General features: G+C 44.4%; 1 protein-coding gene across 2 annotated transcripts in view; it reads right to left on the bottom strand.

Moving 5' to 3' along the window:
- The window catches only part of UBE3D (ubiquitin protein ligase E3D), a 213,983-nt gene that overhangs the window by 100,886 nt on the left and 98,908 nt on the right, over window positions 1–14,189 (bottom strand). Inside the window, exon 9 of one of the 2 annotated variants that reach the window (XM_019520434.1) lies at window positions 12,486–13,152. The exons of the other annotated variant lie outside the window; for it this stretch is intronic. Coding sequence (XP_019375979.1) covers window positions 13,128–13,152 — 25 coding nt within the window. The 3' untranslated portion in view covers window positions 12,486–13,127. Of the gene's footprint in view, window positions 1–12,485; window positions 13,153–14,189 lie in introns of those variants that run through there. 2 annotated transcript variants of the gene reach the window in all.

Genomic DNA, 14,189 nt, shown 5'->3' with positions numbered 1-14,189 from the left:
CCCCCCCCCCCCAGCTTGGTGTCAACTATAAACTTGCTGAGGGTGCATTCTGTGTCATTTTCCAGGTCACTGGTGAAGATATTGAACAAAACCAGGCCTGGGACTGATCCCTGGGGCACTCCACTTGATACTGGCTGCCATCTAGACACTGAGCCATTGATTACTACCTTCTGAGGCTGACAACACAGCTAGTTTTCTTTCCACCTTACAGTCCATTCATCTAACCTGTATTTCTTTAGCTTCCTTGTGAAAACATTGTAGGAGACCACATCAAAAGCCCTGCTGAAATTAAGGTGTATCATGTCCACTGCTCTTCCCACATCCACAAAGCCAGTCATCACATGATAGAAGGCAATCAGATTGATCCGGAATGACTTTTCCTTGGTGAATCCATGCTGACCCTAATCACCTTCTCCTCCAAGTGCTTAGATATAAATTAATTGAGGATCGGCTTCATGATTTTTCTGGGGACTGAGGCAAGGCTAACTGGTCTGTAGTTCCCTGGATCCTCTATCTTCCTCGTCTTAAAAATGGGTACTATATTTGCCCTTTTCCAATCATCCAGGACCTCCCTTGATCGCCACGAGTTTTCAAAGATAATGGGCAGCAGCTCTGCAATCACATCAACCAACTCTCTCCGCATCTTCAGATACATTGCATCTGGCCCCCACCCCTCGTGGATTTCTACATATCCAGCTTTTCTAAATAGTCCCTAACCTGTTCTTTAACCACTGTTGGCTGCTCACCTCCTCCCCCTGTGCAGCAGTCTGGCAGCTGACCCTGCCTGTGAAGACTGAGGTGAAAACAGCATTGAGTACTTCAGCCTTTTTTTTATCGTCTGTCACTAAGCTGCCTCCCTCATTTAGTAAGGGGCCCACGCTTTCCCTAATCTTTCTCTTGTTGCTGAAATACTTGTAGAAACCCTTATAATTACCATTCACCTCCCATGCTAGCTGTAACTACAATTGCACTTTGGCCTTCCTGATTTTTATCCCAGCATTCCCGAGCAATACTCTTATACACCTCCCTAGTTGTTTGTCCAAGTTTCCACTTCTCGTAAGCTTCCTTTCTGTGCATTAGCTCACTAAAAAGTGTCATATTGAATGTAATACTTTGAATTCTTGTAATAAATACCCATTAGCCAGTTTAGAAAGAAGGCAAGGTTCATCTTCTTATCTAGGCCATTGCTTGTTTTTGCCTATGTGCTGAATGTCTTGATTTTGAATTTTATCTCTAGAGGCCTTTAACAAAGTTAACCTAAAAGTGACCCTTGGGCAAACGTTCTGAGAGATCAAAACCTAGAGGCTTTTGGAAGGGGGATGGCAAGAGACGTTACTGCAGTGGTGTGGAAAATTTACCAAAGACGACCCAGGAAAGGAATCTGTTGGGCAAAAGATCCGAGCCCAAATTTGGGAGTAGTGACAGGTTTGGGTAGGAGGGGCCCAAGACAGCAACACACCCAATAAAAACTGTAACCTACAGTCCCAATTTGGAGGTAACCTCACTTGCAGAACACTGAAGGAAGAATCGCAAGTGTAGGCCGGATCAGACTGATCACCTGAACCACCCTCTCTGTGAACAAGAACTCCCATTCATGCTGAAGCCTAGGAGCAGCCGAGTGGGACCGAAGGAAGGGGACTTGTTCCTATCACTGCTGAGACCAATCCTAAAACCATAACTAAAGAATGAAAGTATATCTGGGGAGTTGGTTTCTTGGAATTCTAAGATTGTAAGTATACCATGAGAAATAATAGTATTGATTCCAATTTAACCTTTACTTGTAATTGTAGTTGTTTTTGTCATACTAATTCTTATAGCATTGTTTGGGAAGGAAGTGCGTTTGGAGCATTGTTTCCAATATATGTAGTTATTGTGTTTTTAATGTTTATGGTTTTTCTTAAGGCTAAGCAGTGTTATATGCGTAGCAAGGAATTTTAAAATAAAATTGTGTTGTATGAATTAAGTGTGCAATCATAGTGAAATTGTGCAATCAACCAAATACTCCCCCAGTCAGGCGCATCAAACGAATCAGTAAATTGTATGGGATCTTTCTCTATTCCATAACCCGCTAGAAACAAAAAGTTCCCTGACAAGCTGGTCATCCGCTGTACTAGCTAGTCTTCCTGAAGATCAGGGTGGTTCATTCCTGTGTTCTCATTAAGGTTTCTTTAAAATACAACCAACTGTCCTGGACGTTTTCCTCCTCAGACTGGCCTCCCAGGGGATCCTGTCCATCAGTTCCCTGAGTCAAAGAGCTTTTCTGAAGTCCAGGATCCTTGCAGCAGAGATTCAGGTGATGATATATTTTACTGGCAAAATGGACCAAAGATACAAAGCCAGGGAGCTAATGTTGATATAGCATACAAGGAGATTAAAATATTCAGGAGAGCTGTGTACCTATCTCTGAAGAAAAATGTTAGATAAGTATCTGAGTTTCTAGATCAGGGCTGCCAGCCTGCAGAACTATGGCCTCAAGTGGTATGTGGCAGATTAGGGAAGGGACAGGCAGCACAGAAGCATAGGGCAGGAAGCAGAAAGCAAAGCAGAAAAGCAGACAGGGAACATGGGACAAGAAGCAGAAAACAGAGGAGACTGGGCAAGGAGCACAGAATAGGAAGCAGAACAGCAGACTGGGCAAAGAAACAGAATCTGAATGGCACCCAGGGAAGGTGCTGGGCAACTGATGAAACTGTCAGATTTTCAACAAAAATTGTTGGTCAAAATCTTTAGATAAGTACTAACACAACATGCTCCAGATAGCCAGTAAAGCACATGAGCAATGATCGTGGGATTGACCCTGTGCCATACTGGGTACCCTCAATTCAGTTATGTTATCATAAAACTCAGAAGAAACACTTATCCCCTTGCAGAAGTAAGACTTTAGAAGCCAACACTGCAGAATAAATACATGATTCACAAATGACTGAATCTAAATAAGAAGCATTAAAGAAAGATGTAGTCTCTTATCAACACCAGGAAAACAAGAGCAACACAACTAGCCATAATGAATAATATCTGCTTATGTCCCTGCCCATCCATACGATATCAGATTTTTTTATAGTTCAAGGCCAGAAAAAGTGACATCTATTATAACAAGACATTTGAAACATTATTCTGGTCCTTGATTCACTGCATTCTCTCTCCTTCAGGAAATGTCACATACCCTAGGTATGCTCCCTTCCCCTTAAACCAGGCTCCCCATGTCAGTGGCCACAGTCTTGCAACCGAATAAAAACCCTTGGAATTCATCAACTTAAGTAACAGACCAGAAAGACTGCTTTTGAACTATGACAAAAAAACCTTTTTCTTCCCAATCTAACCTTCCATCCATCACCATCCTAAACCAAGCAGAAGGCAGGGCAGGGAAAGGTGGCACCTTAGAGACTAATTCATTCAGAACAGCATCGGTTTTTCATATGCTTGGAAAATATTATAGCTTGTGTTTGAGCAGAAGATCAAGACTGGAAAATAAAAAACAAGTTGTACACAAGGCACTAATGAAAGAAACCACCAAGTTATTGGTTTTGCTTGCCTTTGGTTTTACCTTTGGGAACATGTTGCAATTTTAGACCTGAATGCAGCAGAACATTTCAGTGGGTCTTCTTATGTACTGAAAGTCAAGAATGTTCTTGGATGCTTGGCTGAACTGAGGCCTTACAGAGAAACCCAAAGTAAAGAGCAGGAAAAAGCTTACCCCTTGATTCTCAGAATTGCTCTTTCCATCCATTACAGTGCTTTTAAATTTAAATGCTAGGTAACTACTGACTTAAAGGACATATTTGCTAAATTAAAGAGATTTAATATGCCAGGAGGTGATGTTGTTAATATTTTTAAAATGCAATTATCCTCATAATGATCTGAAAATGGCAAAAAAAAGTCAATGCAAACTTGTTAGTCACCAAGCTCTTGCCAACATTTAAATAGTATGGAATGCCAATATGTGTAATACTTGTATAATCTGTAACCAAATTCCTTTTCAAATGTTTCAAGAACGGACACACTACTTGCCTCCTAAACCAAACATTTTCACTCCTGTACCAATAAAGTTTATCATTTATTTTTCATATCAGGAAAAACTTACCTTATTTTCAATCATATGAACTTTCATTAAATTCTGGTTCAGAGAAATTAACCTGCCTTTAAAATGCCATGGGTGTTGAAATGCCAAAGCATAACAGTTATGTAACAAGCTTACCTCAAAAGAATGGGGATGAGAGTGATGGAATACAAATACAGCACAAGGAAGGTGGGCGGATGAAAACCTGATAGCATTCAATCCGGAGAAATGCAAGGTGCTCCACCTCAGGGGAAAAAAACCCACATCACACTTATAGGCTCGGTAATGCTACACTCACTAGTACCACAACCAAAAGAGGCTTGGGGGTCATGATCAACCACAAGATGAACATGAACCACCAATGCAATACTGCAGCCGGCAAAGCAAACAAAACTCTGGCTTGAATTCTCATAACATTTCATATGGCCCTTTAAATAAAATTATGTCGTTTACTTCAGCAGGCGTTTTATGATTTTAAGCAAGCAGACCTCGTACAAGTAATTTTCTCATTTCCAACTGAAAGCTTCAGAAAAGTACTTATCGGTGTTAAAAACTGCAATAAGAAACAATAGATTATAAAGAATTGAATTCGTATTAAATTATTTCATAGCATCTCAACTCCAACAATTCTCTATTAATGTAGTTTAAACTTGTGTTACTTCTCAGAATATTTAACACCCAATTTTAGAGGAGACGTCTAATCTAGACAACTAAAACTGAGACTGATTTCTGCAAATCCTGCTCACTTTACTCAGCCCTTAGTAGGTCTAATTCTCATCACTGTTACTCTGATTCATCTTCACTGGCTTCAGTAAAGTTGTTCCAGATTTATACCAATAAATAAACTAAATCTGACTGATTGATTTGAAATGTTAAATACAATAGGATTATTTATAAGTGACAAGAGAAAACTTCTGAACTAGTGATGCATCATCAATTCATGTATAGAGGTTCTCACCTTAACATACAGTTAAATCCTAGGAGACACTGAACAATCATACTAGGACAAAGTTGTCATCTGAAATACAAGGGACTGCTTCACATCAAGCCTAAAAATTTTTAATTCAACTGAAATCCCAAACTTTAAGTGATGTAATCAGTAAAAACAGAATTTTCCCTTGCAGCTAAAAGAGGAAAATATAGTAATCCTTTAAAAACAACTAAAAACTTGGGAATCTACTTAAATTAAACAGAGATAGAAGAGACGGACAGATTTTAAGGGTACATCTCAAGATACATTTTGGGGTAGCTTCTACCACCTTTCCCTTTCAAGCATTGTTACTTCACTACTGAACAACCTGACCTCACAACTTAAGCTCTGTGCCAAGCTTCCCCTCACACTGTTGCCAAGTCAGCTGTTGGGCTTCAAGAAAAATTTCACAATCTAGATATGTATTTTGTCACAGGGCGGGGACCCAGGAGTGGCTGTGATCTCTCCTGGCGCCCTCTACCATGCCAAGTTGGCGATCAAGCACCCTCGTTCTCACCCGCCATGTCTTTGATGACCAAAAATATTATAAAGGGAGGCTGCCTTTCGTCCCCTTGGACACGGTGCTCTTATTTATCCTGGCCCCTGTTCTGTCTAGATTGATCCTTGGTGCACCCAGCCTTATGGGCTATGCGTGGCTCCTACCACCCCTTATACCACGCCCCAAGCCTCTCAGATGTACCGGACGTTGGTGAGTCAGTTATTAGTGCCCGTGCCCTCGCGGATGCTCTCCGGGCCTGCCTTCTCCTAGTGGCCCACACCGGGGCTCCTCTCAGTGCGCTTGCCCTCTCCGGGGCTCCTCTCAGTGCGCTCGCCCTCTCCGGGGCTCCTCTCAGTGAGCTCGCCCTCCCTGGGGCTCTTATTCTCGTATGCCCTCACTGGGGTTTCTATTCTCGCGCGCCCTCCCTGGAGCATAACACACGCCCACTTCAGGCTTTGTGCTGGTGCCCGCGCTGGGACTCGTCACAATTGGGCTCAGGCAGCCTTGGCCTTGCCTGGCCCTTAATCCCAACTGCTGTGCCCTCTCTGGGGCTTCTTATTCCTATACGCCCTCCTGGGGCTCAACGCGATACTCTCGCCCTCCCTGGGGCTCTGCTTGTGCTCACGCCCTCACTGGGGCCTTCCCTCGCAATCCCCGCACTTGAGGCTCAGGTGGCCTTAGCCGTGCCTGGCCTCCAGACCCCCTTTCTGGGCCCTGCGCCCCACTGGGGCTTCCCACAATTGAGGCTCAGGTGGCTGTAGCCATGCCTGGCCTCCAGACCCCTTCTCGGGTCACTCACCCACACTGGGGCTCCTCGCCTGTGCGCTCGCCCGCACTGGGGCTTCCCCTGCACGATGCTGCCCCACTGGGGCCGGGGTCTATACACCCCCAAAATGCGGTGCCCTCTGCGGCGCTAGGAACCCCCCACACTACTGGGGAGCTCCTATGAGGCCTCTTCCAACCCCTACAGCCTCACCCGGTCCTCCGGTGTAACAACAAACAAAACCATCAGCCAATTGGCCCCAACTCAAACTCAAGTCTCCTGGCTAAAACGTAAACCCTAAGCCCCCTGGCTCATCATCATTTCCATCCCTGCCAGGGGTTCCTCTACCTGGCATCCTCTCTGATAAGCTGCTCAGGCCATCAGGCTTCTCTGCCATGCCTACTCCCAGCACAGCGCTCTCTTCCTCAGCTGCCAGAGGGGAACTGCCCATGGCCTCAGCCTGGGCTGTTTATATAGGCCAGGCCCTGCCCCTTCCTGGTCAGCTGACCCTTGTGGTTGCCCCAGCAACCAACACCTGTCCTTCTCTAGGAGCAGGCACTTCAGTGCACTGCGACATATTTATTAAGCCTTGTACAGTTATGCAATATGCATGCAGTGCAGTTTGACTATACGAGGTACTGAGACAGAAAATCAGTGCAAGTGTGTATGGCTTTTCACTTAAATCTTATAACAAGATGTTATAAGTTGCATCGAAAATATAAAAATGGCTTTAACAAACAACGTGCAGAGGTTTTTATCTGCAAATCCCTTATTAATGTTGCTTACAAATTTGGAATAAGCCACCTACCTGTATTATCCACCACAAATTCAGATGAACTAAACATCACCACCTGCTACAAATGCCTCAAAGCTCATTACAAATTAAAAAAGGGTACTGTTGACACCAGGAATGTTTAGCTTGTCCACAAAGGCTAAAATATGCAACTTCTAGTGTAGAAAGTGTTTAGATGAGGGCACAAATATTACAAGGCACAGCTATATTTTCCTTGGTTTCTGAATAAGTATCTGTTCCCTTCCAGTATGCTGAATCTCTGGTAGTTCCATTCCTGGCACTGCAAACAGGCATCATCTGAGAAGCATTGCCACACAGAGCAGAGATATATTTTCCAGCTGAAAGCAGAAGCGTAATCATGGAATAGTATCATTCCCAAGATTTCACCGTCAACACAGGGCCTCTAATGCCCTGCTAAAATTATTAAACAGGTACTCCCCTCCTCTCCCACCCCACAACCATACCCCAAGAGTGTAAAATGAAGCATAATATAGCAGCAAATCCACATACTACTTGCTAACCAAGTCCCTATAATTCTGCTCGATTAGTCAGAGGTTTAACACATCAATCACATCAATACTCTGACACCTTGTGGGAAAATTTCAAGAATAAGACACTGGCTACTGCAAAGGATGTCTTTGGAACAATGAGGTAAAAAACAACCTCACTGGTTCTCAGCATTTGAATGTTTGCTGGTCCCACTCATAAAAAAGAAAAGGCAAGCTCTCTTAACTTTACTTCAACAACCAAGTCTAGAAATCTCGAGGTCAAAGAAGCTAAGGCTGTGATCCAAAAAGCCACCTGAGAATGTGCCCAGAAGTATTGGCAAGACCCGTGCAAAAAGATTCAGAACTCCTTTGAAAGAGGGGACCTTCGTGGTACCTATGATGGAATCAAAGAGATACTTGGTCCAACATGTAAAAAGACTGCAAACTTGAACGCAAAAGATGGTACCATCCTGACTGACAAGCAAAAAGAACTTGACTAATGGGCTGAGCATTAACAAAGGATACCATTATCTGCGATACTACCTTAGGTGCCATTCCCCAGATTCCAACAGTGCAGAAGCAGGACTAAACACCAACTCTAAGATGTAGAGAAAGCTATCAAAGAGACTGCACCTGGGAAAGCAACATGCACTGATCAGGTATCTCTGGAACTCCTGAGGGCAGGGGGAGAAAGCTAACATGTTGCACTTCTCTGTGCCTGCTGGGAAGAAAGCCATATAACCCCAGAATTTGAAAGAGGCAAAGATAATTACTCTATACAAAAATAAAGGGGATGGAGCAGACTGCAGCAGCTACCAAAGGATCTCTCTACTCAACATGATCAGCAACATACTTGCAAGGGTCCTGCTGAAAAGACTTCAAGCTCTTGTTAAGTCTACTCTGAGAGCCCCTGTAGGTTCAGAACTGGACACTCCACGACTGACATGTCCTTCACTCTGCCTTAGTTGCAAGAAAAGAGCTGTGAAAAACAGGCACCCATCTATGTAGCATTCACTGACCTACAAAAATCCTTCAACACTGTTAGCAGGAATGACATCTACATGATTGTGGCAGGGACGCTGCCATGAACCAAGACCTACCTCTCAGCCAAGAGCGGAGAGGGATGCAGAGACAGCAGGACACTGTTGAAGATAAAAGGTGTGGCGGGAAAGAGGCCGCTGCAGGAAGACAAGCCACGCCGAGACCGGAGGGAGGAGAGCAGAAGTAGCCCCAGGAGAGCCGGCATGTTCAGCCGCACCAGCAGCGGCACGTTTTATGGCTGTGTGCTGATGCCAGTTTTCCAGCCAGCCCTTGTAAGGGGGAATAAAAACCCCGCCAGCCAACATTTGGGGAGGGCTGGAAGTGAATCCTCTGGAAGGCCTGAAGCAGCCAGGAGTGAACAACTGCCCCAACAGGGGCAAGTGGTGGCAACCCCAGGAGGGGGCATACCCTGATAAAGCTGGCTCGGCAGAGCCTGAATCCTTACCTTTGAAGAGACCGTAGATCAAGGATGCAGCTGGTGCAGACTGAGACAGCGGTGAACCTGGGAGGAGAGTCTGAAGCTATAAGTGGCCATTGGGAAGAAAGGGAGAGTGCCTGGGAGTAAGGCATCCCAGGGCAAATAGGAAAGCAAACTAGGCTGATGAGAGGCCTGAACCAGGATGGTACACTGTCCAAACAGGACTGTGACTAGATAAAGGCTAAGACCACTACCATGGCAGGTGGACTTTGTCTCAGCCTCAGTCAGGAGTAACATCTTTGGTAGGCATAAGGCAGGGTGTAGGGAAGGTGGAGCCCCAAAATGGAAGTCCAGGCAAAAGAGCCAAAGGAAGGAACAAACAGAGGCAGGATTCAAAAACAGCCTCCCAGCAATAACTGGTAGCAACAAGATGTGGCAGGAAAGAATCCCTGGAGACCCTTCAAACTGTCTTACTGGAAGGCAACCTGTCGACTCAAAAGGAGACAGGTGAGTCCAAATGGCCAAAAGGGCGAAGCGCTCAAGTGAACATCACTGGCTGTTACAAAGATCCTGTCGAAAACTGGCTGTCCACAAAAGGTGCTCTCCCAATTCAAGGTGCTCTATGACGGAAGAAGGTAGCCATCCAGTTTTGTCTTGTGAACCCTGCATTCATTCTTGCCTGTGGCAGGGGGTCAGACTAGATCATCTGTTCAGGTCCCTCCTGACCCTAACTCCTATGAAACTATAAAATGAAAATCATCTGAGTTTAATATTTAACATTTATAGTGGCATGAAACAAGACTGCATTTTAGCGCCTACCAGCTCTGGCAACCTCTTTTCTATGCTTCTCAAGTATACTTTTGGAAATGATCAATCTGGCATACTATCCAAATCAGCTTGTTCAACATGAGACAATTCCAGAACAAAAGGCATGTCACCCAGCTCTCTATTTGGGATCTGCTCTTCATAGATGATGTTCCATTTTTCCCTAACTCACCTGATGAATTGCAGATCATGATGAACAAGTGCTCTGATGCATGCAGCAAGTTTGGCATGGCAATCAGGAAAACATCTGTCATGTTGCAGGGCACCAACATCCCACCCAAAATCTACGTCAATAACAAAGCTCCAGACAGTGTAGATCACTTCTGCTTTCTCAACTCAGCTCTTACCAGCTCACTTAGCCTTGACAGAGATCTTGATGTGAGAATCAGCAATGCCTCTGTCACCTTTGACAAGCTTACCTCATGTCTGGAACAACAAGCTGCTAACCCTGAACACAAAGGTGTTCATCTATCAGTCCTGTGTCCTCAGTACCCTCCTTTATGACTGTGAAAACTGGGTCATGTTCTCCAAGCAGGAGTGGAGACTGAAAAGCTTCCACCCTCACTGTCTCAGAAAAATCCTTGAAGTCACGTGAGACCAACAGATCACCAATGAAATCCTTGAGAGGACCAGTCTACAGTTTATGAAGCCTATGCTGGACGCTCACAGGCTTTGTCGGCTGGGCCATGTGGAGAGCATGCCTCAAGATGGTCATAGAGTGCAGCCTTCAGCAGATGAACTCAAGAACTGCTCATGATGAAGAGGAAGGCCAAAGCTCCAATACAGCAACAAGCAAGGTCTCAAGAAATTCAACATTCCCCCTGACAACTGACAGAACCCTGCCCACAACCGCTCAAGTCTGGAGAAGCTAGATCAAGGCTGCTGCAGTAACTGCAGAGAACCATCAGAGAGCCCAGGCTGAAGCCCACAGGCAATCCAGGAAGGCTGAGGCCCACAGGCAATCCAGGAAGCAGAGTATGCTTCAACCTCCATATGACGAGTGGACCTGTATTCACTGTGGGAAGGTTTGCCACTCTCCCACACCACTGACTGACTGACTTTTTTACATCTCCTTTCATCTGTCAATATTTTGGATGGCTATATCAATAATCACAGGAGGAAGGGACTTGTCTCCAAGGTCCCTGCTAGCCTGGGAACATGTTCATGATATGATCTCTCAGAAACAGTGAAATAAAATAAGGGTCCCTTTGAAACAATGGAAATGGAACAACAATTCACAACTGCTTGTTACTTTTGTAGCTAAACTGGTTTGGCAACACCACACTGTCCAGGAAGTCAACATTAACCACTGAACAGTGTTTGGCAAAATTGAGTCCTAGAGAAAAAGACTAAAGTCTGAGAGAAAAGACTAAAGAAAGCAGTTTCCTGAAAATTTTAGGATCATGAAGAACTTTTTCTGGACTAGCCCACATCAAAATCACTGAATCTAATGCACTGGTTAACCAAACAAGGGAGTACAACAGAAGTATACCCCTTTCTATTTATGAATGCCAAGTCACACTGTAGAAGACAGAATACATGAGTGGCTTCTATCAACTGCATCAATACAACTGGGGAACCCACATGCAAACTCATCAATAAACTTTATCTTATACAACACATGCACACACAGAGGACCTTTTCAGTTGTGATGCAGATTTCCATCACTACAGACTAAACAATTAATCCTCACAAAACTGTTTAACCAAGCGGTAGCAGATAGCAGATGACAAGCTTCCAGATAGTACTGGTCATTCATTTTTATGAGATAAGGGTACTCTCGTATCGGTGTGCTGCCTCTTGTGACTCTAGGCCACACTGCAGAAATACCCAATATAATTTATTCTGATGTCTGGAAACCACAGTCAGTCATCAAAGTTCTGCAAAGCAATCCTCTTTCAGCATTGTTTCTTGAACTCAGAAATGGTCCTGCACAGAGCAAAGCTGTTGCAAGATAAATCTCTCCAAAGGGACCATCTTCATCTCATAGCCTCCCCCCATATCTGTTTTTCATTACTATCTAGGTTCAGATGCAGGCAGGGAAGGGGAAATTGGAACTGGACCTGCTTCACCAAAAACTGCTTTAACAGAACACTTGGCTTACAAGACTGCAGAAGTTCAGGGGCAGCATGCCAAACAGATTTGTGTGGATATATTTCCCCAGCTACCAACTGTGGCAGAAAAAAACTACATCCTCCATAATCATCTTAGGTGTTTTGAAAATAGGGCTTGCTATTTAAAACAAGGTCTTTCATAAGATGGAGAGAGAGAGGACTTAGGATTTTGAGAAAATAAACTCTACCCTTCCCACTAAGCAATCCAAAATGTTCCAGGTGTGGCAACAGCATAAATGACAAATTCACAATGATGAATTTGTATTTCAGGGGAATTCTCTTCCCATCTTTCCCACTGTGTGGAAGCAGCGATACAGTAAAAGCTGGCTGTTCATTTGGGTACATTTCCAATGTTGTTAAATCCTCTGTTTTGAAGCTTCTCACTTGGAATAAAATCTGTTCAAGGGTATAAGCATGGAGGGAGGTCAGGAATGTTGTACAGAAGCATATGGGTAAACAAGAGGAAACCCTGGAACACTACTGAAGAGACCTTCCTTGTATTTATGTTTAAAATTTACAGAATCATTTTTGCCAGGTTCATGTACAAGAGCAGAACTTACACTGTTTTAATTCAGAAGCTATGGTATTCAGATTCTACAACAGAACAGAAGCACAGAAGCTCAGCTCCTGCTGGGCATTGGCTAACGCCTGTTGCGGCTGTTCATTAATATCCACACCATGCAAAATTACTGGCATAGTTCCAGGGTACAATGTAATTGCAGAATGCCCAGCAGTGAAACAACGTGCCTCCTGCTAAAAGGCGAGCTAAATTATTCTCATAAATGTTGTGTGGATAGTGTTTGAGAACATGCTGTCTTTCATTTAAAGGCTTTTTTCTGTGTGGGGCTGTTATACTTTAAAGCTACAACTTTGAATATTGTAGCTCAGTCCCAAGTAGAAAGAATTCCAATAGCTCTGGCTGCAGGTGGTACAAACACGGAACTGCAGTAGCCACATCTTTGCCAAGGAGGATTGGGTAGAGGCTCTTTACAATGGAAAATAAAACTTTTTATGGTCATCATAAATCTGAGAATCTGGATTAACATGACTCAAGGCCTCATTTTTCTTGGCTACAGTAAGGTATATGCCTCCAGCTCAGGAAGGAATCATGACATTTGCCAGTTCCTTGAAATGTTTTCTGTTTTCATTTAGAATGACTTCATTTTTCCTGGATACATCTTAACCTAAACGAGAACAGATGGTTCATTATTTCTTAAATGCAAGGCAATAATTGTAGGTAGTGCTGTCTAGATGAGTGAAAAGGACACAGAGCAGCATGTCATTGGAATTCTACTTACATTACAACCTGTTATGCTACAACTGCTCTTAACAGTTACACAAGAACATCAAATACACCCTGGACTTAGTCCTTCTAGACTTTAAGAAGGCCTTTGATACTAACTCTCACCCCATTCTCATCAATAAATTGGGCAACTGTGGCATTGATGCCTACACAGTTGGATGGGTAAAAAATTGGCTGATGGGGCGCACCCAGAGAGTAGTGATGGATGGGTTGTATTCAACCTGGTGAGATGTGAGCAGTGGGGTCCCCCAGGGTTCGGTCCTCAGGCCTGCACTGTTTAACATCTTCATCAGTGACTTGGACGAGGGGGTTGAAAGCACATTGTCCAAGTTTGCTGATGACATTAAGATGTGGGGCGAGGTGGACACGCTTGAAGGGAGAGAGAGGCTGCAACTAGATTTAGACAGACTACAAAAGTGGGCAGATGAGAACAGGATGGGGTTCAATGTAGACAAATGCAGGGTGCTGCACCTTGGGAGAAGGAATCCACAGCATACATACAGGCTGGGGAGTTCCCCTCTTGAAAGCACAGAGGCAGAAAGGGATCTTGGAGTCATTATTGACTCCAAGATGAACATGAGCCTCCAATCCAGACCGCAACCAGCAAGGCCAGCCATACTTTGTCATGCATCCAAAGATGAATCTCAAGCCAGTCCAGAGAGGTGATACACCCCCCATGCGACATTGGTCAAGCTGCAGTTGGAGTATTGCATCCAGTACTGGGAGCCACACTTTAAAAAAGATGTGGCCAGCCTGGAGAGAGTTCAGAGGAGGGCCACCCATTTGGTGAGAGGGCAGCAGGACAGGCCCTATGAGGAGAGACTGAGGGACCTGAACCTGTTCAGCCTCAGCAAGAGGAGGCTGAGGGGAGACCTGGTGGCTGCCTACAAACTCATCAGGGGAGATCAACAGCAAATA

Source organism: Gavialis gangeticus, unplaced genomic scaffold, assembly GCF_001723915.1.
Source record: "Gavialis gangeticus isolate Ggan-Ray unplaced genomic scaffold, GavGan_comp1, whole genome shotgun sequence".
NCBI classification, from domain to species: Eukaryota; Metazoa; Chordata; order Crocodylia; family Gavialidae; genus Gavialis; species Gavialis gangeticus.
The sequence above is the reverse complement of the archived record's forward strand: the minus strand, read 5'-3'. Positions and strand labels throughout refer to the sequence as shown.